Genomic DNA, 22,688 nt, shown 5'->3' on the forward strand with positions numbered 1-22,688 from the left:
TGCCTCTGATGCTTTTGGGACACCAATTCCTTTTGGTGATGTCAATTAACTCAGCCTGTTTGCTACTGGCTGACATCCACTAATATTCAGTATTCTTTCTCTCTACTGGGTTTTTGTTACTACTGCCACCTCCTGGGCCTTCTTTGCAAATAATAGGATCATAGAATCAAAGGAATCATGGTATCACAGAACTTGAGAATGATTCCCACGTTGTGAGATTGGGTAACTGGAGAAAAGGTGATACACTCCATGATAACAGGGACAATAGGAAAATGGGAAGATTTTTCAGGAAAGGTAATTAGTTCAGTTTTGGACATGTTTAAAATGTTTATAAAACATCCAGTAATGTACACGACAAGTGATCATTCAGATTTCTAGGGAGGCAGAGGCCGTCACCTTGAAAAACAGTTCCTTCCATTCTTAGACAGCTCTAGAAATTTTTTTCTGACATCAAACCTAAATGGACCTTTTTACAATTTTCACCCATATCCTCCATGATTCTTTTCTTCTTCTGGTTAATTATACTTAGGTCCCTCAATTGCTCCAAAGTGAACTCAAGGACTTTACCATCCTGGTTGTTTTCCTTTGGATAAAATCCAGTTTACCCATCTATAAAGACTACAGATTTAGAGATAGAAAGTTCCCTTAAGGTCATTTGATCCAACTTCCTCATTTTGCAATTGAAGAAAACAAGGCCAAGAAAGGCTTAGTGACTTTTTAAGATTATAAAAATGTAAGTGGTAGAATTACAAATTTAAAGTAAGTCCTCTGACTCCAGATCCAGGGTTCTTTTTTTTTTCCTGTAGTCTAGAAGTATGAAGTGGGGAGGGAGGACATTATGCAAGGTATAAACTTCAATTTTAGTGGGAAAGGAAAGCCTTCACAGATTACAGCTTTGTGAATCTCACTGTTTTTTGAGAGAGAAATCTATCAGTTTCCAAGTTTTAACTATAAGGGATTAAACTCTTGGAAAACAGAGTATTCAAGCAGCTAATTAGAGCCCACGGGCATTTTAATCCTTCTTTGATCTGCTTCCCACTCATAGTAGAATTGAAGCCCCTGTCTCAAATTTCTATCTAACTTAGACTTAGAAAGTTCTTGTAATTATAATTTAACTCCTTATGTGGATCTTCTACTCTCCCCCTTATCCTTCACCCCCCAAAAACCATATTTTATGGGGATTGGATAAATAAATGTGTGGAAGCTTTGCTACAGAGCTCACTTCACTTGCAAAATGTTTTATGATTGTAATATAAATGAATCTGGACACGTGTAATAGTTAAGGTTAGAGATAAAGATCATTGTTCTCTGCTCTTCAGATCTACATTCTTTTTTTTTAACATGTAAAAGTGGGCAACAACAAACTTTCCAGCCTTTGAGTTGCCCTACATTTAAAAATCTAATTTCCTAATTCTAGGGTACATAGCTGACTATGCTCAACATTCATTTCCTTTGCTATTATAAATTCCAAGATGGCATGGTTTTGATCTGTCTCACATCAAAAGACAGTCATAATCACATCCAGAGTAGGTTTCCTTCTTGATTCCTTTCCTTTTTAAAAATGAAATTATTACTAAGTCATGTAGAGAATTTATTAGATACTCTTCTTTGAGCTGGGGTATCTAGGTGGCATATATAGAGCAACAGGAATTCAGGAAGACCTGAATTCAAATCCAGCCTCAGACAGTTACTAACTGTGTGACCCAGGGCAAGTCACTTAACCCTGTTTACCTCAGTTTCCTCATCTATAAAATGAATTGGAGAAGGAAGTGGCAAAATCACTCTAATACCTTTCCCAAGAAAACCCTAAAGAGGGTCAAGAATGGGGACATGAGGACTGGCTCATTCCATCAGTGCAACAATCGGGGACAATTTGAGGCTGTCTGCAATGGAGAATACCATCTGTATCCAGATAAAGATCCAAGGAGTTTGAACAAAGTTCAAGGACTATTCCCTTTAATGTAGGAAAAAAAAATAGTATCTTATTGTCTGATCTTGTTATCTCTTAGACTTTTTGTCTCTTCCTTAAGGATATGATTTCTCTGTCATCACACTCAATTTGGATCAATGTACAACATGGAAACAAAGTAAAGACTGACAGATTGCTTTCCATGGTGGGATGGGGGGAGGGAAGTAAGATTGGGGAAAAAATTGTAAAACTCATATAATATCTTTAATAAAAAAAAAAAGAATGGGGACATGACTAAAATAACTGAAAAAAACTTCTTTAAGCAAAATTAGCAAAATTCCATTTGATTTCTGGAAAACTGAAATCCCTGTAACTCTTAACCATGACCCTGTCTTATTATCTGAATTAGGAAACACTATGCATTGAACTTTTTTCCCCTCCTAAGTCGGGACCTTTAACTAAAAAAAAAGAGAAAAAACACCAACTATGTCCTCATGTATCTGGGACTTTTCTACCTAGAACTTCAAAGTCATTACAGATACATCCCAAGTTTCTTTTATTATTTGTTCCTATATGAATCAGCAGAAGTGGGAAGAACTTAGTGGGTTTGACGAGTCTTTGCAGGCATATGTCAGATACATGCTTCAGAAAGACAACACGCCTCCTCATTAGCTTTCAAATTTTCATTTGACCAACTCTTTACACTTGTCTCCCTGTCTACCACTCTCCTCCAAGTCTGATAAATATGATCCATATATACATATCTTTATTCTTCTTTCTGGTTTTGTGTATGTGAGTGTGTACCACAGATTTGTGTCAGATATATGATTAAGCTGCTAAAAGAATGGTAGAAACTTACATTTATATAGTACTTCATAGTTACAAAATACCTTTTATCTTATTTAACGTCTGCATCAAGAGTTAGCTGTGGGGTCAAGGAGAGCTTTGGTCAAGTGCTGCTTTGACTGATAGCAACTGTGAGATCAGAAGCTACTTGCTTGACCTCTTTGGACTTTGGTGCCTTGGCTGTAAAGTGAAGAAGTTGGATTAGATGACTCCTAAGGTCTATTTCACCTTCAAATCTCCAAGATCCCATTAGATTAGGAGCAATAGAGGCAAGGATCATAAAATAATTTAAACTTCTTTCTCTCCTTGCTGCTCTCAGGATCAAAGAATAGCAGTTGGATTTGGAACTTGAAACACTGTAACCTCAGGAAGCAGAAATATAACTGCTGTTATACAGCCACTTCCGTGGTGCAGGCCCTCATCACTTTACACCTAAAATGTTACAATAATTCTGGTGATCTCTTCTCCTCAAGTCTCTCCCCACATCAATCCAGTCCCTCCACTTAGCTGATAAAGTGATTTTTCCCAAAGTACAGATCAGACCATGTCCTTCCCCCAGTCAATAAACTCCAGTAGTTCCCCCCCACCCCCCACCACTACCTCTTGGATCACAGCTTGCAATAAAAGTTATCTTTTTTTTCTAGAGTATCAATGGAAAGGAAGTTAACTTTTGTAGAAATAGTCATATGTACATCTATAGGCATATATATGTGTCTATATATACATAATATACAAATACATACATGCATACACACATGCACACATGTATACACACATACATATATATATATATATATAAACTAGAATGCCATAATTGCTGAAAAAATAGAAAAATAATATGAATGTGTTCACCTAGGCAGGCAACACACATAAACACAGGACCAATTTTCTAAGATAAAAGAGATAGATAGACCCCTACATGATAGAGTATGGGAAATGGAAGGCAGGCCCTCTTGACTTGCCACTCCCCTTTGAAATTCCATTATTAGGGATTCATTCCTTGGACTCAGAAAAAAAAATTTTTTTGCAAGGCAGTGGGGGTTAAAGTGCCTTGCCCAAGGCCACACAACTAGGTAATAATTGTCTGAGGCCAGATTTGAACTCAGGTACTCATGACTCCCAGGGCCAGTGCTTTAACCACTGCTCCACCTAGCTGCCTCCATTCCTTGGACTGTTGTAGATTTCTGAACTTCCAGAATCCCTTACTCTTAAATACATATATAAACCCATCCAGGTAGATGTTCCCTCCTACAGTGAAGTTCTCCACACATTTTTACCTGCCTATCATGAGCTACTCTTGTCCATGTCCTACCATAAGTTCACTACAGAGAAACTAAATAATATATTGAGGCCTTCTTTACTTTCTCTGGATGTCATGAAGAAGTCAATGAAACACCAGGGATAACACAACAGTTTTTTTTTTTGTTCTTATTAAATGATTTTTCTGATTAGGGGTCTTTGATGACAGATTTTATTTCTATAGTTCTTTATTTGTGGTATGTTGTAGCCTGTTAACACCTACTGCATGCCTCTCCACTGACCTCTGGATAATGCTAATTTTTAATTTTTTAGAGAAGAATGGCTAGCTAACTCTGTATAGCTATCTAGTATAGCTATCAATGTAGTTATACTACATTGGTCGATTATTGTTATTAAAGCATAGGTTTTTGTTTCTGGGAGAAATTAGTCTTTAAATGATACCTTTAGAAACTACTAATTGATGTCTCAGTAGGAAATATTTAACAGCGTACTGAGAGCAAAGTCTTATACAGGGAACACAGGATAGGGAGAGTTGAGGAGGGGAGGGGGGGAACTATGAAAGATACAAGAAGACCCAAAGACAAAAACTCACTTGACCTTTTGGACTAGGAAAGACACTTTAAAATGCAGACTAACCCAGAAATTCAAACAAATTCTATCACGGACCCACTGTCACATCCCATAATAGTCACAGAAATATGCACACAGATATTATAAGTTCACAGGCACATTCACACATCCCATACCCAATCACACTAAAGCATATGAGAAAATGGTAAATTTATTTACAGATGTCCTCATATAGCCATACACATAATAAATATACATACAAACCGACAGTCACAAAATTCAAAACAACACTACTCTCTCATATACTGAAATCACACATTTTGGCGTGTTCATAGACTTCTTCATGATTATTAACATACAGATTCATACCTAGATAGACCCAGACATACATAAGCACCCCTCAATTTTTTTTAGTATAATTATTTTCTTGGTCCAGATCTGTCATTTTATCAGTATCTGGAATTTCTATTGAAGTTTTCTCTACTAATGAAGGTTAGTTATTGTTCTGCAGTTTATGGTCTTAGAGAAATGCCTGGAACAATGAGAATGCTCAGAGTCAAACACCTAGTATATTTCAGAGGTAAGACTTGAGTCTAGGTCTTTTTGATTTTGAAGAAAGTCTGCTATATACCCCCACTTCTTTCTTGCATATCATGTACTTGTATGCACATACACACATATATTTATATACATACATATACACAAATGCACATGTATGTATATATTATCTTTGTGTCTGTAAATGCTCACACTAACATGACCAAGGTTGTTAAAATTATATTTGATGTAATATTCAATAGGTTCTGAATGAGGGTCTAAAGAAGGGGTTGGGATAGCCAGCCCATGGGCAATATAAGACTTGGCACTGCCATGGCAACTATAGGCAGGACTAAAATTTCAATAAATCTGGGAGCTTTTTAGGGGTGAATTAATTAAATGTTTGAACAAATATAGCAGGTGTTATAAATATCTAAATGGTCTTTGGCAGAAAATAAAGATTCTCTACCCCTGGTCTAGAGGATTCTCTCATGAGTAAAGTCAATAATCTTTAAGCATGGATTTTATGACTTCCATTTTTCCTAGAAGTGTCTAGAAGTGACTTCTAGAAAGCCCTTTGGTTTTTGTATCCATGTCTAACTTCCAATTCTTCCCAGACCTGCTGAGTTAAGGTAACTGGGCATGGGTGATGGAGAGGGTAAAGAGTCATTATTCTTTGTGGTAACTAGGAAAGCAGGTGAGTGGATGAGACAGAAGGGAAGGGGTTAAAGGTACAGCGAGGGGGAGGCATCCTGTATAAATCACAGATGCTCTTTCCTTTGACTGCTGTCTGCTCTCTTCTTCCTTGCTCTTCCCCACATTTTCTGTGCAGTTTCCATGGACACCAGGAACTATCACAGCAACAGCATCAGGAAATCTGAAGAATTAAAAAAAAACCTCCTGACTCAAAGAGTCGATGAATATTGTGTTGTTGATTTTTGTTGTTGACTTTTGTCTTAAAATATGAAAAGTCTACAAACAAAAAAACAAATAATGTCCAGGTTTCATTAAAAGCAAATTAAGAGATTATACCTATGTTAACCTAGTAAAATAATTAATGCCTCACCTCTCTATAGACTTAGTTATCTAGATCATGGCAGAGAACTAGGAAGAAAGCAAAAAATATAGGGCACTGAGCAACCAAAAAAAAAAAAGGCACAAAAGCCCTGGGTTAGGGGGATTGGAACTTTATCTTAGAGGCAGGAATGCAGGGCCTAAGTTCTTTATTACATCCAGTCTTGGCTTATTGATGTCAAACTGATTTTCATGATACAAGAAACATTATAGGAGTGGAGAGGAATTATCTTGCTTTAACCTGTCAGGGAAGCATGAGGGACTTCCTATGGAGAATGCGATGGGAGTGTTTAGTTAGCAAGAAGTGGAAAAGTTAACTAGTAGGGATAGGAAAAACAGACCTACATAACATTTTAGAGACCATTTTATGTGAGCTTGCATGACTGTGAAGCTAACAAAAGATCTGGAAACATGGTGATTATCCTCAGGTAAATTGGCTTGAGAGTCTCAAAAAGGAATATGAACATTCTAAGGAGAAAGAAGCAGCAGCAGCAGATGTTGGCTATAGGAAATGTCAGCACCAGCAGTCACTTGAGAGGCAAAGAAGACCTCCAGCTTTGGGAGTGGGAGAGCAGTGGAGAGGGGAGCAGAAAGATGCAGTGAGCTCCCCAGAAAGGTAGAAATGAAAGGTTTTCTAGACATTAGACATTATGCTGCATTAGGAGCACATGTTGTCCTTTTCTCTCCAGCACAGGAGCCTGGGGGTGACTTTACTCCTTTATTTCAAGGGAGCTAAAAATGATTCAGGGCAATTCAATGGAGCATCTGTTGTCTGCCAGGCACTGTGCTGGTGGTGGGGATCAAAGACAAAAATGAAATATTCCTTCAGGTAACTTTAAGAGGAATGTAATGCATATTAATGAGTAAAAACAAAATTATGTACAAACTAAATTCATAGTGGTTTGTCTAGATTTTGGCAAAGATTTTCATAAAGTATTTCATACAATTTTTGTAATATGAGAAAATATGGATTATAAACAATACTGTCATATGGATTCAGAAATGGTTGAATGAGTTCAATAGACATTTGTTGATAGTTTAATGTCCAAATGGCAGGTAGTCTTCAGTGGAGGACCCCAGAAACCTGTGCTTGATTGACCCTGTTTGATCAATGACTTGCATAGATGGCACATTTATCAAATGTGCAGATGATGAAATACTGGGAAACAAAGTTAACGCATTGTATGACAGAATTAGAAAACCAAAAAATAGTGGCAGACTATAAAGCAGTGGAGTGAACTGAAGATGAAATAGGAATCAAACATTTAGTGCTTCTATATACCCTTAAGGAGCTCAAATCTGATGGGGGACTTATCATGCAAACAAATATATATAAAGCAAGCTATGGACAGCAGTTGTTCTTAAAATGATTTGGGGATGTTAAGTGGATTGCAATGTCAATATGAGTCAGCAGTGTGATGTGGCAGGCAAAAAAGCTATTATAATTTTGGACAGCAAAAAGAGGGGCATAGTTTCCAGAATTAGGGAGGTGGTGGTTCCTCTGTACTTTGGTCTCATTAGATTTCAAATATATTTAGTTTTGGGTACCCTGGTTTGAGAGAATTAAAAAACTAAAAAGTGTTCAGAGAAGGGCCACCAGGATGAAATCATTTAAAAGTAGACATGTTTAGCCTGGGGAAGAAAAGTTTAGAAATAGATATGATAGCTGTTTCATATATTTAAGGACTGTCATATAAAGAGAGGGGGCAGCTAGGTGGCATAGTGGATAAAGCACTGGTCTTGGAGCTAGGGGTACCTGGGTTCAAATCCGGTCTCAGACACTTAATAATTACCTAGCTGTGTGGCCTTGGGCAAGCCACTTAACCCCATTTGCCTTGCAAAAAAAAAACCTAAAAAAAGTCACTGAGAACCCTTCTAAATCTCTAATTCTATGATTATATGATTGAGAGTATGGGGTACAGCTGGGGGAATCAGTGAGGCTCTTGTAAAAGGTGTCTCTTTTAGAAGTAACTGAGCTAGGAGAGAATCAGAAGTAAGAGATGTGATGTAATATACAGGGAATAGCAGAGAGTTTGACTGCCATCTAAAGTACTCGTGAGGGCATCGTAAGATATCAATTTTACTTCTGGTGGTTCCTTTTAAAATTTATTTTATGATTCTGTGCTAATTAAAAGCTTTAGGATTCTGGTTTATGGTTCTTGATCTGTTGGTACAGATTATTCTGGATGAGCAATCAAAATATATTAACTATAATTAACTATAAAATATACAGAACCTGATGGATATAAGGTAGCATAAAATCAAAGTTAAATGTATACTCAAGAGTCAGAGAATACAAATTTATTGAGACTTGTGTAAAAATCTTAGGAGAGAATAGGAAAAAGTTGTAGTGTTTGCTCAGATATAACAAAGGATTTGTAAAAACAATTGATTGTTTTATAATTCTTAGGCTGGACCATTATTATATTTGAAAGATTACCACGCCTGAAGCCTCTTCACATGATCCAGTATGACTTTCATGACGTGTGCCTAGGACTTGAGCATCTGGTGTTGGCCAGATGACCTACCGTCTTGCACTCCCAGTCAATAAAGTCATCAGTTGAGATGGAATATGCAGTCATGAAGAAAATAAAATTTGAAGAGTTGAGGAGATCTATATGTCTACTATGCCATATTCTATTTTCTTCTTAAGAGAAACATTCCTATATTTCTACTTTCCATTATTCTTTCCAGAAAAAAGAAAAACTGAGGCATGATTGGGCTTTGGTGGGTGTTTGCATGTATGAGAGAACAGGGATTGCTCTCTCAAATAAGTAAAATATTAACTATACTCTTAGAATGTAGGATTGACTATTGTGACAAAAATCTCAGAGACCTGAGGAATTGAATTCAGCAATTTAATAAAAATTTAGTATGGTCTTTTATGTATGAGCGGATTGCTAGTCCTAGAGATTAAAAACAAAACAAAAAATCAGAACCACAACAATCCTTGCCCTCAAGGAACTTACATTCTTGGGGTGGGTGGATAGAACATTATATACACAAATAAATAAGAGGATCCAGGAATGCTTCATGTTGAGTTGGCCCCGGACCTGTGTTTTAAAGGGATTTTGCATGGTAGGAGGAGTTAGGAGAGTATAGGAAACATGTACAACAACAAAACCTTTTTGTAGCTCTGTTCTCACAAATTTCCTAACTTTATACCAGGACTTATTTCCCCATGTTTTATAGTGTCAGGGAGTCACCTAGTGGTAGAGATAAAAGTTACTGTTATTCCTTTTACCTAGTGGAAAATTCTTACTATTCTGTCAAAGGTCCTTAGCAAACCCGATGAGTTAAAGGAAAGGTAATTTGATGCTTTATAAGGCTTAGTAGTTGGCCATCTTTCAGCATCTTATTCTAAAATACAATTCTTCTTCTGAGATACACTATATGACTTAAGAGATGCTCATCTCTCTGTAGATAAGATTCTAACCTGTATTGACTGAGGGAACAGGAGTGTCTCACACCAATGAAATTACAGACTGTGGGGAGATTTTAATTTATACAAACACTTCTCTATTCTGAAAGGACTATATTTTCTTTAGGAAAAAATATATATTATATATATTAATACTGAGTTTTGACTTGTCATATTATCTTTGTAGCTACATCAGAAAGCTGAATGAATTGGTTTTTTCACTTGTCAAATCTAACTGAAATGGGGGTTAGTAAAATTAATAAGAAGATTTAGGCTTTTGTAGTAACGTTGCCAGTATCGTTGGCATTTCACCTCTCTTGGACCATTTTCTTTTTTTTTTTTATCATTTATTTATTTATTTACTTATTCTTATGTTGTACAAATAATGTTTTTTATACATTACTAAAATATTCTTGTTTAAGAATAAACATAATACCCCCCCCAAAAAATATAGAACTGCATGAGCGATAAAGTAAAGGGGAGAGAAAAAAATTAAAATTAAAGTTAAAAAAAAATTATAGGTATGGCCAGGCAGCGCAGTGGATGGAGCACCAGTCCTGGAGCCAGGAGCACCCGAGCCCAAATCCAGCCCCAGACACCCAATAGTCACCCAGCTGTGTAACCCCACACAAATCACCCCAACTCCATTGCCCTGCAAAAAACAAAAAAAAAGACCCAAAATAAAATAAAATAGTAATAATAATAATAATAGTAGGGGCAGCCGGGTGGTGGACAGAGCACTGGCCCTTGAGCCAGGAGCACCTGGGTCCAAATCTGGCCTCAGACACCCAATAATCACCCAGCTGTGTGGCCCCAGGCAAGCCACCCAGCCCCATTTGCCCTGCACCCCCCCCCCCCAATAATAATAATAATGATAATATAATGTGCTTCAGTCTGTGTTCCAACACCACCAGGTCTGTAGTGGGTGGATCACATTCTTTATGAGAAGTCCATCACAAAAGTTACTTCCATATTTTTCCACTGCTGCCTTTGCTGATCGCAACTCCCTCCATTCGTATCTTTTTTATTTTCTTATCTGCAAAATAAGAAGTTTGAACTAAATGCTCTTTAAGATATTCTCTAATTCTAACATCCTATGTATGCTCTCTGACAAGCAAAAGTGCTATAATTAGGAATAATCATATCACTGAGATAATCTAGATTTTTTTTATTATCTCTGTGGTTCAAATTTGCACCAGAAGATTATTTTCTGAAAATGCAGATTTGTAGGAAAAAAGGTTATAGCAATGAGGTTATAGCAATACTTTGTAAAAAGGAACTGAGAACTTAGAAAGTCTTTTTGATTAAAGGGACTATTATTTTGCATGCCACTGTCAGATTAATCAATCAACAACATTTATTAAATACCTTCTATATACCACAGCACTCAGCTAGGTTCTGGGAATAAAAGAACAAAAGTGAATGAATCAATTCTCACCTTTTTACAGAGTCTTAAGTCCTATTGATGGAAACAACATAGGTGAATAGGATGGAACTAGACGATGCCACTTACCCTTACCCCTTCTCCTTTATAGAAAAATTATGAATTTAATCTTTTTCAATTAATTAAAAACTGAGAAATCATTTAAAAATTATCCTAGTATAACATACTTCACTTGAGTAGTGAGGCTCCAAGTGGAGAGACCCACTGGTGATAAGGCTACATATCTTGAAAGGGCTATGTTTGTGTTGTGTGGTCGGAAGGGAGACAGAAAAGACATTCTCCTCCTCCCTCCCCCACCCTCCCCTTTTCCAAGGGAAACTTGCCAGGAGTGGAAGCAGGGGTTTGGATACTCAGCATAGAGAGGAATACCAGGTTAGAATTATGTTTATTTGCTCCCCTAAATATTATTAGTCTGGGGGATATGGTCAGATTCAAGCTAACTGACAATTGCTTTGGCATTACTGGGGGAGAAGGGAGGAGGACCCCAAGCTCTATATTTAAGACTTGACTCATTTCTCATCCATTATCAGGTCCCATGATGAACACACATAGTGAATAGTTTGATAGGCCACATGGCTAGGTAATTATTAAGTGTCTGAGGTCCAATTTGAACCTAGGTACTCCTGACTCCAAGGCCGGTGCTCTATTCATTGCACCACCTAGCCGCCCCACACATAGTGAATAGTTGAAAAAAACCCATTTATCCAAATTGGAAGCAAATCAAAATCAGAGAAGGTATACTTACAGGCATAAATCAGATAGAACAGAGTGATGGAACTATTGGGAGATAACTCAGCTCAACCAAGAGAGGGAGAGAGACAGAGAGAGAGAGAGAGAGAGAGAGAGAGAGACAGACAGACAGACAGACAGAACAGAGACAGTTCTGGATCTCATCCAAGGCGTAGGTCCCCAAAATCTTTAGAGCAACAGGTTGGGATAGGAACATGATAGAGACTGCCTGCTCCTCTCATGTCATTCCAGTCTTTTCCTTCAGCAACTTGAAGTGGGATTGGTTTCTTTCATCTTCCTTTCTGAAGCTGAGAGCCTGCAGCAATTTGAAGCTGGAAGAGTCCCAAAGAGGACTGAAAAAGAACACTCTTCTGTACTCACCCAACTCTGCTTAGTCTCTCATGTAGAGTAGGGCATTCATCTACACCAATAAGGAAAGATTCCCATACCAATGGTGATTACACTAGTCTGAAGTCTTTGGACTAATCCAAAGGAAAAATTTTTATCAGACTTTAATCAATTCCAAAAGAATATCCTTCTTCCTTCCTTGCTGGACTTCCCTTAGTTCATTATGGAATATGGGAACTAACCTTTCCTGGAAGAAATTAATGAGAATAAAATTGTCTAGGGGTCCTGAATTGATCCACCTAAGAGTGGTAGAGTTTTTCTCCACATTCTCTGAAGGGATTGTTGTTGGTATTTTTTTTTTGTTTGTTTTTAAAAGGACCAATGACATGACATTGATATCGTGACCTGGTGTTGAATTAGATTTAAATGAGGCAGAGTTGCACAAAGAGCCTCACTCTTGCTACAGTAGTAAGAGAAAAGTCAAGATGACTGGCAATGGCCCAGGATGCAGTGGATGGATGACCTTAGTGTCTTCCATGTCTGATGAAGCTCTAAACTCTCCACAGATCCACCTTCTTGGCCGTTGGAACAAACCATTCTCATTTGCCCATTCCAATGGTAGGAAGTACTCATATGCTTGGAGTAGATATCCCTTTACATCATGGGTGGCTTTGAGGCCTATCTGTTACCCTCAATCTGCTTTAGCCCATCTGCCAAAACAGTTCTACTGGGGTGTTGTTCCTGTGTTATGTTATTCTTGGAGCTATAGGTGGTAGAGGTGCATATCAAAGGTAAATGAGCAGCCCTGAAAAGGGCTTACTAAGCAGTTAAACCAGAGATATTACTCCTCTGAAAGGATTAAGATAATGATCCACCTAAGAGAAGGAAAAAGTCTCTTTGATTACTTCAGGTCATGGAAGTTAAGATAGTTTTGAGCAGCTGGAAAGAAATATCCTTCAAAAGAGTAAGTAGTCAAAGAGGGATCTAAGGGTTTTAGGAAAGTGATTCTCCAAGGGTATACCAAAAGTTAATTATTATTCTGTTTCCTGAAGCAAAGGGTTAATTGAACTTTAAGTTCTATAGTTAGGAGGCAGCTAGGTGGTGCAGGGGATAAAGCCCTGGAGTCAGGAGTACCTGGGTTCAAATCCGACCTCAGACACTTAATAATTACCTAGGCTGTGTGGCCTTGGGCAAGCCACTTGACCCCACTTGCTTTGCACAAAAAAAAAGTTCTATAATTAAGTTTTAATTCATTATGTAATTTTAACTATTGCCCAGGAATGATATAACTGTAACTTCAAAATAGCTTATGTTTTATCCAAGGACACAACAGGGAAGTGGGAAGGAGGATGTTTTACAGCTTGGACAGTTTTCCTCTTCTTTAAGCGGAAAAAATGTTTAGAGTTAGAATTATCATAAATTAATAAATATTGTTTCTGGTAGGATCTTGTCCACAATGGAGAGTATAATAGGTATATTTGACATAGGCAATGGTTGGATTCAGCCAGTTTGCACCAATTTGGCAGAACCAATACCTAATTTTATGTTGAATTTGGCAAACCAGTTGTTAAAATATACCTTGTAATCAGGGTAATCGGGCAGAATGCAGAAATCAAAATTTATCTTCCTTACTCTTCATGTTCATCAACAGTGTTTTCTAAGCGCCTGTCGGAAAGCTCATTCCATCCATAACTGGAAAAAAAATTGAAGGAGCTGTGCTTGTAATATTTATTTCTTCATTAAAATTTTTTTTTAATTTAAAATTTTTTTACAAGGCAATGGGGTTAAGTGACTTGCCCAATGTCATACAGCTAAGTAATTATTATGTGTCTAAGCCTGGATTTGAGTTCAGGTCCTCCTGACTCCAGGGCCAGTATTCTATCTACTAAACCACCTAGTTATCTCTATTCATTTCTGAAAATTCATTATACTTTTGATGAAATACTACATTTTAATTTTCTCGTTTTTTGTTACTTCACTAAATAAACATATAACATAAAAAGTGCCAAACAACCAGGGGTGACAAGCTGTCATCTACTTCTGCTTTGGGTTCAGCCAAAAATTCCTACAAGATTTTATGAGTGCACTGGCTCCCTGAATAGTGAAACCAATAGAAAATTGGGACATAAAGAACCAAGGGTTATCTTTGGAAGCCATGGAAATAGAAGAGAAAAAAGTTAGGATAGAATGAGTTTTGGTTTTGCTTATGCTCCAACATTGGCTATTGTGGTCAAGTGGCTGCTTTTGCTCCTTAAGGATATATTTGCTTAGTTTTGTGTACCTCTTTTACTGTTCTTATTTGAGTATTAAATGCATGAAGTATTAAATTACTTTTTGGTATATCTTTTTGTATACTTAAAACATCATTAGGGCAGAGAAGCAGTTGTCAACTTATTGAAATACCACCACTGGACAAAGGCATAAACAAAATAGATAAAAAATTCTGCTAGGTGATGAGGGAGCACTATCAGATGAATAAGAAAAGGCTTAGAAGGTGATGATTGAGCTGAATCAGCCAGAATTACAGCTAGAGGCACAAGACAGTCCCTCCCCTCAAAGAGTTTACAAGCTAATGAAGTATAGTTGCAGTTTCAGAGAAGAGAATTGGTTCATGATGTGTATTGATCTAAACCTAATTTCTGATAGATTGCTGTTTAGTTTCCAAGAATTTTAGTCAGATTTAGTCAAATACCTAGGGCCTTTGGGCTTATTAAATTCCATGCTAGTGTTTTTGTTTCCTTCTATGTAGTATGTGACATGTAGTTAATATGGGTGTTGTTCCATGTCCCTTTTTAAAATAGTTATTTAATGACTACTGCTTTATAGTGAAGTTTGAGATTTGGTATTGATAGGACCTCCCACTCCCTTCTTACCACTTTTTGTTTCAATTTTTAAAATTATTTTTCTAGTTTCATAAAAAAATATTCTTATGGGAGTTTGACATAGTGCTGAGAAAATTATCAGTCATTTTTATTATATTGGCACAACCTAGTTATAAACTATTAAGGTTTCTCCAGTTATTTAACTCTATTCCTGCAAAGTTTTAGATTTGTATAATTCCTCCTTTCTGGGTTATTTGTGAAGCTTTGAGAAATGTTAAATCCTTTGCCAATTAATAAGCATTTGCTAATCTTAATATACTAAGCAAATACCATTATTATTATTATTAACCTTGAGTCTACTGGGTTTTTTTAATTTTTTTCTATTTCTAACATGGCTCTGTAGTCCAGTGAGACCATGAGGTTTCAGTCCAGGATAGTGGAAGGGTACTCACCAGGAGCCTTAAGTGGCTAAATGGAAGCTGGGTAGTGGTGGACTGTGGAGGTATAAAATTCGCCCTTGATCTGCGTTATTTTGGAAGAAGCTAGATGGTTCAGGGAATGGAGCACTGGACGTGGAGTCAGAATAGACCTGAATTCAAACACGGTCTCAGACACTTGATGTGATGTGACCTTGGGTGGGACACTCACCTTCCATTTGCCTTAGTTCCCTGGAGAAGGAAATAACAAATACCATTCCGGTATTTTTACCCAGAAAATCCCACAATTTGGGGTCCCGAAGGGTGGGGGCCGAATCGTTACCTTGCTCTTTGTATTTTTGAGGCCGGGGCTGGCTCAAACAAAACCTCTTTTTTACGTGATTCGGGAGCCAGAGGACACATTTATGAAAGGTTTCCCAAGTGTTGGCTCGGGGACACAAAGCCGTCCCCCCTCTCCAGGGGTGTGCATGCTGATGCCAGCAATGAAAAGCGCGATGGGCAAGGCTGTGGAGGGCGCCGGAAAACGGGCCCCAAGAGCAGAGCCAGGCCTGGGGCCCGGGGATCCCAACCTTCCTATGGAGGGTGGTTGCGGGGGGCCTGCAAATAACTGAGGCCCCGGGGACAGGTCAGCCCTGGCTGGGCGCTTCGGGGCTCGGAACGTCCGGCTCGGGACCCGCAAGGACTCGGGGAGCCCGTGGGGCCGGCGGAGGGGAAGTGACGTCACGCCCTCCCGTCTCTCCTCGCGAGACTCGGCGCGAGCCCGGGGCTCACGGCGCGCCGGCCGCTCGGCAGCCTGGCCCCGCTATGGCGGGTCGTGTCGCTGACACGGCGACTGTGACTGCGGCGGCTCCCCGACTGGCCGGCGGAGGCCCAAGAGACGGGCGAGCTTAGCGCAAGAGGACGACTGCTTCCCGTTCCTCGGCCCCGCGGCCGCCAGGGCGATGGAGGCCGGCATGCCGAAGCGGAAGGAGCCGGGCAAGTCCCTGCGCATCAAAGTCATCTCCATGGGCAACGCAGAAGTGGGGAAAGTGAGTCCCGGGCGCCCGGAGGGGGCGGGGCACGGGGCGGGGCCGGGCGGCAGAGCCGCCGCTCATTGGCCGCCCCGGCGACCACTCAAAGGCTTCAGGCCTATCCCGCTTTTCTCCCCGCCGGGGGGCAGGCTGGGGAAGGCGGGAGAGAACCTTTTCGAGGCGCTTAGAACCGCCGCCGCCTCTTCTAGGGAAAAACGGACCCCCCGGCGGCCGGCGAGGTGTCCAAGGTGACCCGGGAAGCGCGTGGCCCCTTGAGTCCAGGGCCTGCCCCGACTTGGGAGAGGATCTTGGGATGCCGGAGCCCGTGCAGCCGGGGCCTCCGGTGACAGTAGCTGACAGGTGGTCATCCAGCCCCTGAGGGAGCTGCCCCCTTCTGAGGGCAGACCACGCCTCTTTTATTGTTTTTTGTTTGTTTGTTTTTTAAGTTTTTTTGCAAGGCAATGGGGTTAAGTGGCTTGCCCAAGGCTGGATTTGAACCCGGGTACTCCTGACTCCAGGGCCGGGGCTCTATCCACCGTGCCACCTAGCCCCCCAGACCCTGTGGACTCAAAGAAAGACAGCCCTTGCCCTTAAGTGTATATCTTCTTTTTTTTTTTTATTTAGGTTTTTGCAAGGCAATGGGGTTAAGTGGCTTGCCCAAGGCCACACAGCTAGGTAATTATTAAGTGTCTGAGGTCGGATTTGAACCCAGGTACTCCTGACTCCAGGGCCGGTGCTTTATCCACTGCGCCACCTAGTCGCCCCAAGTGTATATTCTTATGGAAGAGAGAATTTGTAAATAATTAGGCAATAAGATATTTGCAGACTCAATAGATGGAAGGCAGACTGTGAGAGGGGATGACCTCTTGCAGAAGCTGGGATTTGATTTGAATCTAGAAGAAAGCCAGGGAAACCAAACCATGGAAGTAAAGTAGAAAGAGTTCAGATTCTGGAGTCAGAGAACCCAGGTTTATTTCACTTTTATCATATTATTGACCCTGGAGAAATCACTTAACTCCTCTGGGTCTCAGTTTCTTCCTTTTCAAAATGAGACCTTGTGAAGCTAACTATCCAAGGATGGCCTTTCACATCTCTTCCAGCTCTATTTTTATGACCTTTTGAATCTTTGCAGGTATGTAAGGATCATCCCTGACAACCTCTGCTTTAAAACCAAACTGAGAAGAGCTCTTTATCTGACAAGGGAAATCCTTTCCATCTTGAAAAGCTCTGATTATTCTTCTGTTGAACCTAAATCTGCCTCCCTGTACTTTCATTCAGTTGAAAGGGATTAACCTTGGTCACACACATGATAGTGTGAATCCTGGTCCCACAGTCAGGGAACAAACTCAGGCCATCTGACTTAACAGTCCAGTGACCTTTTTACTACACATAAAAGTCACAGTTACTAGCTGATACTATAACTGATAAAACAATACTTTAAACTCTGCATATTTCTTTGCAGCTATTCTTTTGATCCTTGTAACAATCCTGTGAGAGTGGTAACACAAAAGTCTATCTATTTAACAGATAAGAAAGTTGAAATTCAGAGGGACAAAGTGATTAACCAAGATAATAATTAGGCAAAACTGCAATCTGGATGTGGGTTTATTTTTGAGGTAGCTACTGGCAGAGTCCAGTGCCTAGAAACAGGAAGATCTGAGTTCAAAATGAACCTCTGACATTCACTCACTGTATGACCTCTGCCTGCCTCTATTTCCCAATTGCAAAATGGGGTCAACAGCTTCCAACCCCCAGGGTTGTTGTGAGGATAAAACAAGATAGCATATGTAAAGTATTTTGTAAACCTTCAAGCACTATATAAATGCTTGTTATTACTATTACTAATCTACAAAGATGAAAAGTAGATAGTTTCCACTCTCAAAGAACTTATATTTTAATGGGGAAAAAAATGTGTATATTCAGTTAGCTTCACAATACATAGCATGTATAAGATAGACAGGAGGCACTAGCAGCTGGGATGACCAGGAAAAGCCTCTTACAGAGTTGCTTGAGCTGAATCTTGAAAGAAATCAGGAGTTCTACAAGGTAGAAGTGAGGAAGACATGCATTTCAGGCAAGGGAGACAGCCAATGCAAAGGCACAGAGATGCAGTGTCCAATGTGAGGAACAACAAAGAAGTCATTCACTATGGTTGAACCAAAGTGTCTATGGAAGGTATTACTATATATGAAAACTAGGAAAAGGCCAGGTTGTGAATTTATATTTGGTTCTAAAGATAAGAGGGAGCCATTAGACTAGAGTTTATATGGGAGGGGGCATGATCAGACCTTCATTTTAAGAAAATCACTTTGGTGGCTTTGCAGAGAATAAATTGAAGTTGGGAAAGACTTGAGTCAGGAACATCAATTAGGAGGTTAGTCCAGCCTAGAGTTAATGAGAGCTTGAACTTAAATAGTGGTTGAATGAGTGGAAAGAAGGACACAGACCTGATAGATGTGGAGATGGAAATGACTAGATTGGTCCCCAGATTGGATAAGTGAGGTGACTGAGTGTGGGTTGAGGGTGACACTGAGATTATAAATCTGGGTTATTGGGAGGATAGCTGGGGAATTCTAAGAGGGAGGAGTTGGGAGAAAGATGAGTTCTCAGTCTTTTTACATCTTCCTTTCCTCATTCTCCATGACCCAGTACCACTGGCCTTCTTGCTGTTACTCGGACAGGACAATTCATCTCCCAACTGCTTTCTTTTTCCCCAACTGTTTTCCACACCTGTAATATTCTCTCTCTCAGTCCCCTGTCTTCTTTGGCTTCCTTCAACTCCTACCTTTTACAAAAAGCCTTTCTGATCTCCCTTAATGCTAGTGCTTTCCCTTCCTTGAGTGTCTCATATTTATTGTGTTCCTACATATCAGTTTGTGTGTTATCTCCCCTGAACCACTGTGAGCTCCTTGAAAACAGGGTCTTGTTTTGCCTCTTTTTTTGTGTGTGTGTGTGTTCCCAGAGCTCAAGATTGTGCTTGGTATACTGTAGGCACTTAATAAGTGCTTCTTGACCTGCCTTGACGTTTTCTCTTAACACAGACCTCTCCAGTCAAACGTGAAGGCAGAGAGGGTTTCCTTTTTCTGCTGATGTGCCTGGTCCCTAGAAGACACTTGATAAGTGCTTGTTGTTTGATGTCAGCCATTCTTGTACTCATTGAGGGAACCAGCCTTTTTCCTGTTTATTTCCATGTTTCCTTAGGAAGCTGAGTTGGCAGGGGAGAGACCTTTGGATGAAACTGGAGGGAACTTTGGTGGTGGCACCAGGTGCATGATTTCCATCTAGGTGCACACAAAGTTACCCTTGTCCAAATCTTCAGTTTAATGTACACATCTTATTTTTGTCCATGCGTGTGAAATTTCCTTCAGGTGAATTTCCCCTTAGTCACTTCCCTTTGGCTGGCTCTCCTCTACTCCCACCTCTTTCCTTGACACTTCAGACAGAATTAGGCCAGGCCTCCTGGGGACCTGACAGGCTATGTTTGGGATGGAGAGAGGGAGGGGTGTTGTAAGAGGGGGAGAAAAAGGGAAAAGGATAAAAGAAACCAGGCATGTCCTAAGGCAAAATTTTGAAGTGGGTGGTGGTTATCTCTACTACCTCTCTCTCTTTCCTCTCAGGGCCCCTTTTTCCCTTTTCTCAGAAACTTGGGGTTGTACTGCCCTCTAAATGCCCCTTCTCCCCACTTCACTTGGGCTACTCTCCTCCCCATGCCACCAATGCTTCATACTCCAAAATAAACCCCTTGATTACATTTTGACTTATCCTACCACCTCACCTCATTAGAGCTTATTTTCCATCATTACATCTTACCCATAAAAACATGAAATCATCACATCTTATAGTTGAAAGGGTCCCCAAAGGACATCTAGCCCAATCTATACTTGTACAGAATTCCTCTCTGCAACATCCTAATTAGAGTATTTAAGTCTTTGAAGTTAATCAGGAACTGAGGGTTTAAGCTAAACTCAATTACAAGCAAATTAATTGTAACATAGTTTTATGTCATCTGCAAATTTGGCAAATATTCTATATTTACCTTCAGTCCAAGTTATTGAAGGAAATGTTGGACAAAAAGAGTCCTACTGTGCCCCACTAGAGACCTACCTCTAGTTTGACATTGATCTCTTATTAATACTCCTTTGATCAGATAACACAATTTCTTCTGAATATAACAACTATTCCATTCTACATCCATCCCTCCTCATCTTGTCCATAAAATACTTTTAATGATAGACTGATAGGTTGCTCCCTAAAATTAGGTATATTATATATATATATATGTATATATTATGTATATTATATATGTGATGTTCTTGTCAAAAAAAAGATGAGTTTAGTCTGTAATGACTTGTTCTTGATTAACAGATGTAAGTTTAAAATGATCACCAGTTTTCTTTTTCTAACATTTTTATAGATCTTCAATAATTCATCCAAAACATTTTGCAGACTTGAACATTAAGCCCTCTAAATTACCTTTTCCTTTTTGAAAATTAGAACATTAACACCTTTTTAGTCCTGCAACCTTCTCTGTAGTTTTTCAACAATCACAGACATTGACTCAGGAATTACATCTACAAGTTTGTTTTCAGGGTTCTGAAATGTAGTTCATTCAGGCATCATGACTTGAAGGTGTTAAAGCACTTTCTTACTTTCTCATCACCTTTCTTGGGTTTTGTTTCTTGATAACCATTTATATTCAACTTTAAAAAAAATAGCATTGATAATTTTTGCCATTCAACCTAGACTCTGGGGCTCTAATAAAAGACTGAAAAAGAGCTTTCAAGACGAGCAGAGCAGTAGGGGAATCAAGAGAGAACTGGGACATAAAGCCCATAAAGGAATAAATATGTAGTAGAAGAGACTGATCAAAATGCTTCATAATAGGGGGCGGTTAGGTGGCACAGTGAATAGAGCACCGGCCCTGGAGTCAGGAGTACCCGAGTTTAAATCCGGCCTCAGACAATAATTACCTAGCTGTGTGGCCTTGAGCAAGCCACTTTACCCCATTGCCTTGCAAAAAACCTAAAAAAAAAAAAATGCTTCAGATTAGTCAAGAAGGATGAGGACTGAGAAACAGTCATCAGATTTGAAAATTAGGTAACATGATCTCTTCCAACTTTGCCTTTTGCTCCTTCCAGCTGTCCTAAAGCAGTTAAACTAGGTTTTCTACAGACTAGTCTCAAATATTTGTTTGGTTTTTTTTGCTTAATCTCTTGCCCCTAATTAGTGATTATAAAGTGAATGATGACTGGGATTAAAGTGATCTTGTTCCCAGTTTTGTTAGAAAAGATGCTTGACCTCTCTGGGTCTCATTAAATGATGGTCTTGGATCAGATGATTTTTATCTTTTGTTTTTATATGATCTACTTATTTCCACTGTATCTCTCTCCAACTCCTCCCAGAAAGTTCATAAATAAAGAAGGAAAAAAGGCAAGAAAAAGTTAAGTTGATCTAATCAATATATTAAAAAAATATTAAATAATCTGTAGTGTTCAGCATGCATAGTCCCCCACCTCTGCAAAGAAGGAGGAGGGGGAAATGTCTTCCCATTGTTCTTTTTTTTTTTTTAAAGTTTTTGCAAGGCACCGGGGTTAAATAAATGTCTTGCCCAAGGCCACACAGCTAGGTAATTATTAAGTGTCTGAGGCTGTATTTTAACTCAGGCACTACTGACTCCAGGGCTGGTGATCTAAACACTGCAACACCTAGCCACCCCCCATTGTTCTTTGAGGCAAATCTTGATTGTCATAAACTTTAAATTAATTTTTTTCAATTGACACTTGCCTTTCTCTGTCTCTCCTACTGCTCTAAAAAAAAAAAAAGGAAAAAACACCCCTACAACAAATATAATCAGTTAAAACACATTCTCACATTGACCTTGTCCAAAAATGTATATCTTACTCTGTATATCCACCACCTCCCTATCAGGAAGAAGGTAGAATTCTCATTAACTCTCTGTAATTATGACTGATCATTGCATTTATCAACATTCTTAAGACTTTTAAAATTGTTTATTTTTATAATGCTTTTGTTATGATATACATTATCTTGGTTTTGTTTACTTTATTCTGCATCAGTTCAAAATTAGGTTCAAGTGGTACTGCTGCCCTTCTTCCCCAAGTTATATGGACTTTTGTTGCTTTCCCTAGTTATGAGAGATAATGTTATCCTCCTATTCCCCATTTCTTCATTAGGGTATCCTTTCTTCATTTAAGATAATCAAACCATAACAAAAACCACTTTCAGGCCCACCATCTTATTTGATTCTATGACCTCTGAAA

The 22,688-nt window shown here is 39.2% G+C and overlaps 1 protein-coding gene across 3 annotated transcripts in view; it reads left to right on the forward strand.

Moving 5' to 3' along the window:
- The first annotated feature begins 16,130 nt into the window (after positions 1-16,130).
- Positions 16,131-22,688, forward strand: part of DNAJC27 (DnaJ heat shock protein family (Hsp40) member C27) — a 56,861-nt gene continuing 50,303 nt past the window's right edge. For 2 of the 3 annotated variants that reach the window (XM_074209966.1, XM_074209965.1), the window contains exon 1: positions 16,131-16,425. In XM_074209966.1, the coding sequence (XP_074066067.1) occupies positions 16,339-16,425 (87 nt within the window). In that variant the 5' untranslated portion in view covers positions 16,131-16,338. The remainder of the gene's footprint in view (positions 16,426-22,688) is intronic. The other variant, XM_074209964.1, reaches the window with a different exon arrangement.

This window comes from Macrotis lagotis, chromosome 1, assembly GCF_037893015.1.
Source record: "Macrotis lagotis isolate mMagLag1 chromosome 1, bilby.v1.9.chrom.fasta, whole genome shotgun sequence".
Classification (NCBI taxonomy): domain Eukaryota; kingdom Metazoa; phylum Chordata; class Mammalia; order Peramelemorphia; family Peramelidae; genus Macrotis; species Macrotis lagotis.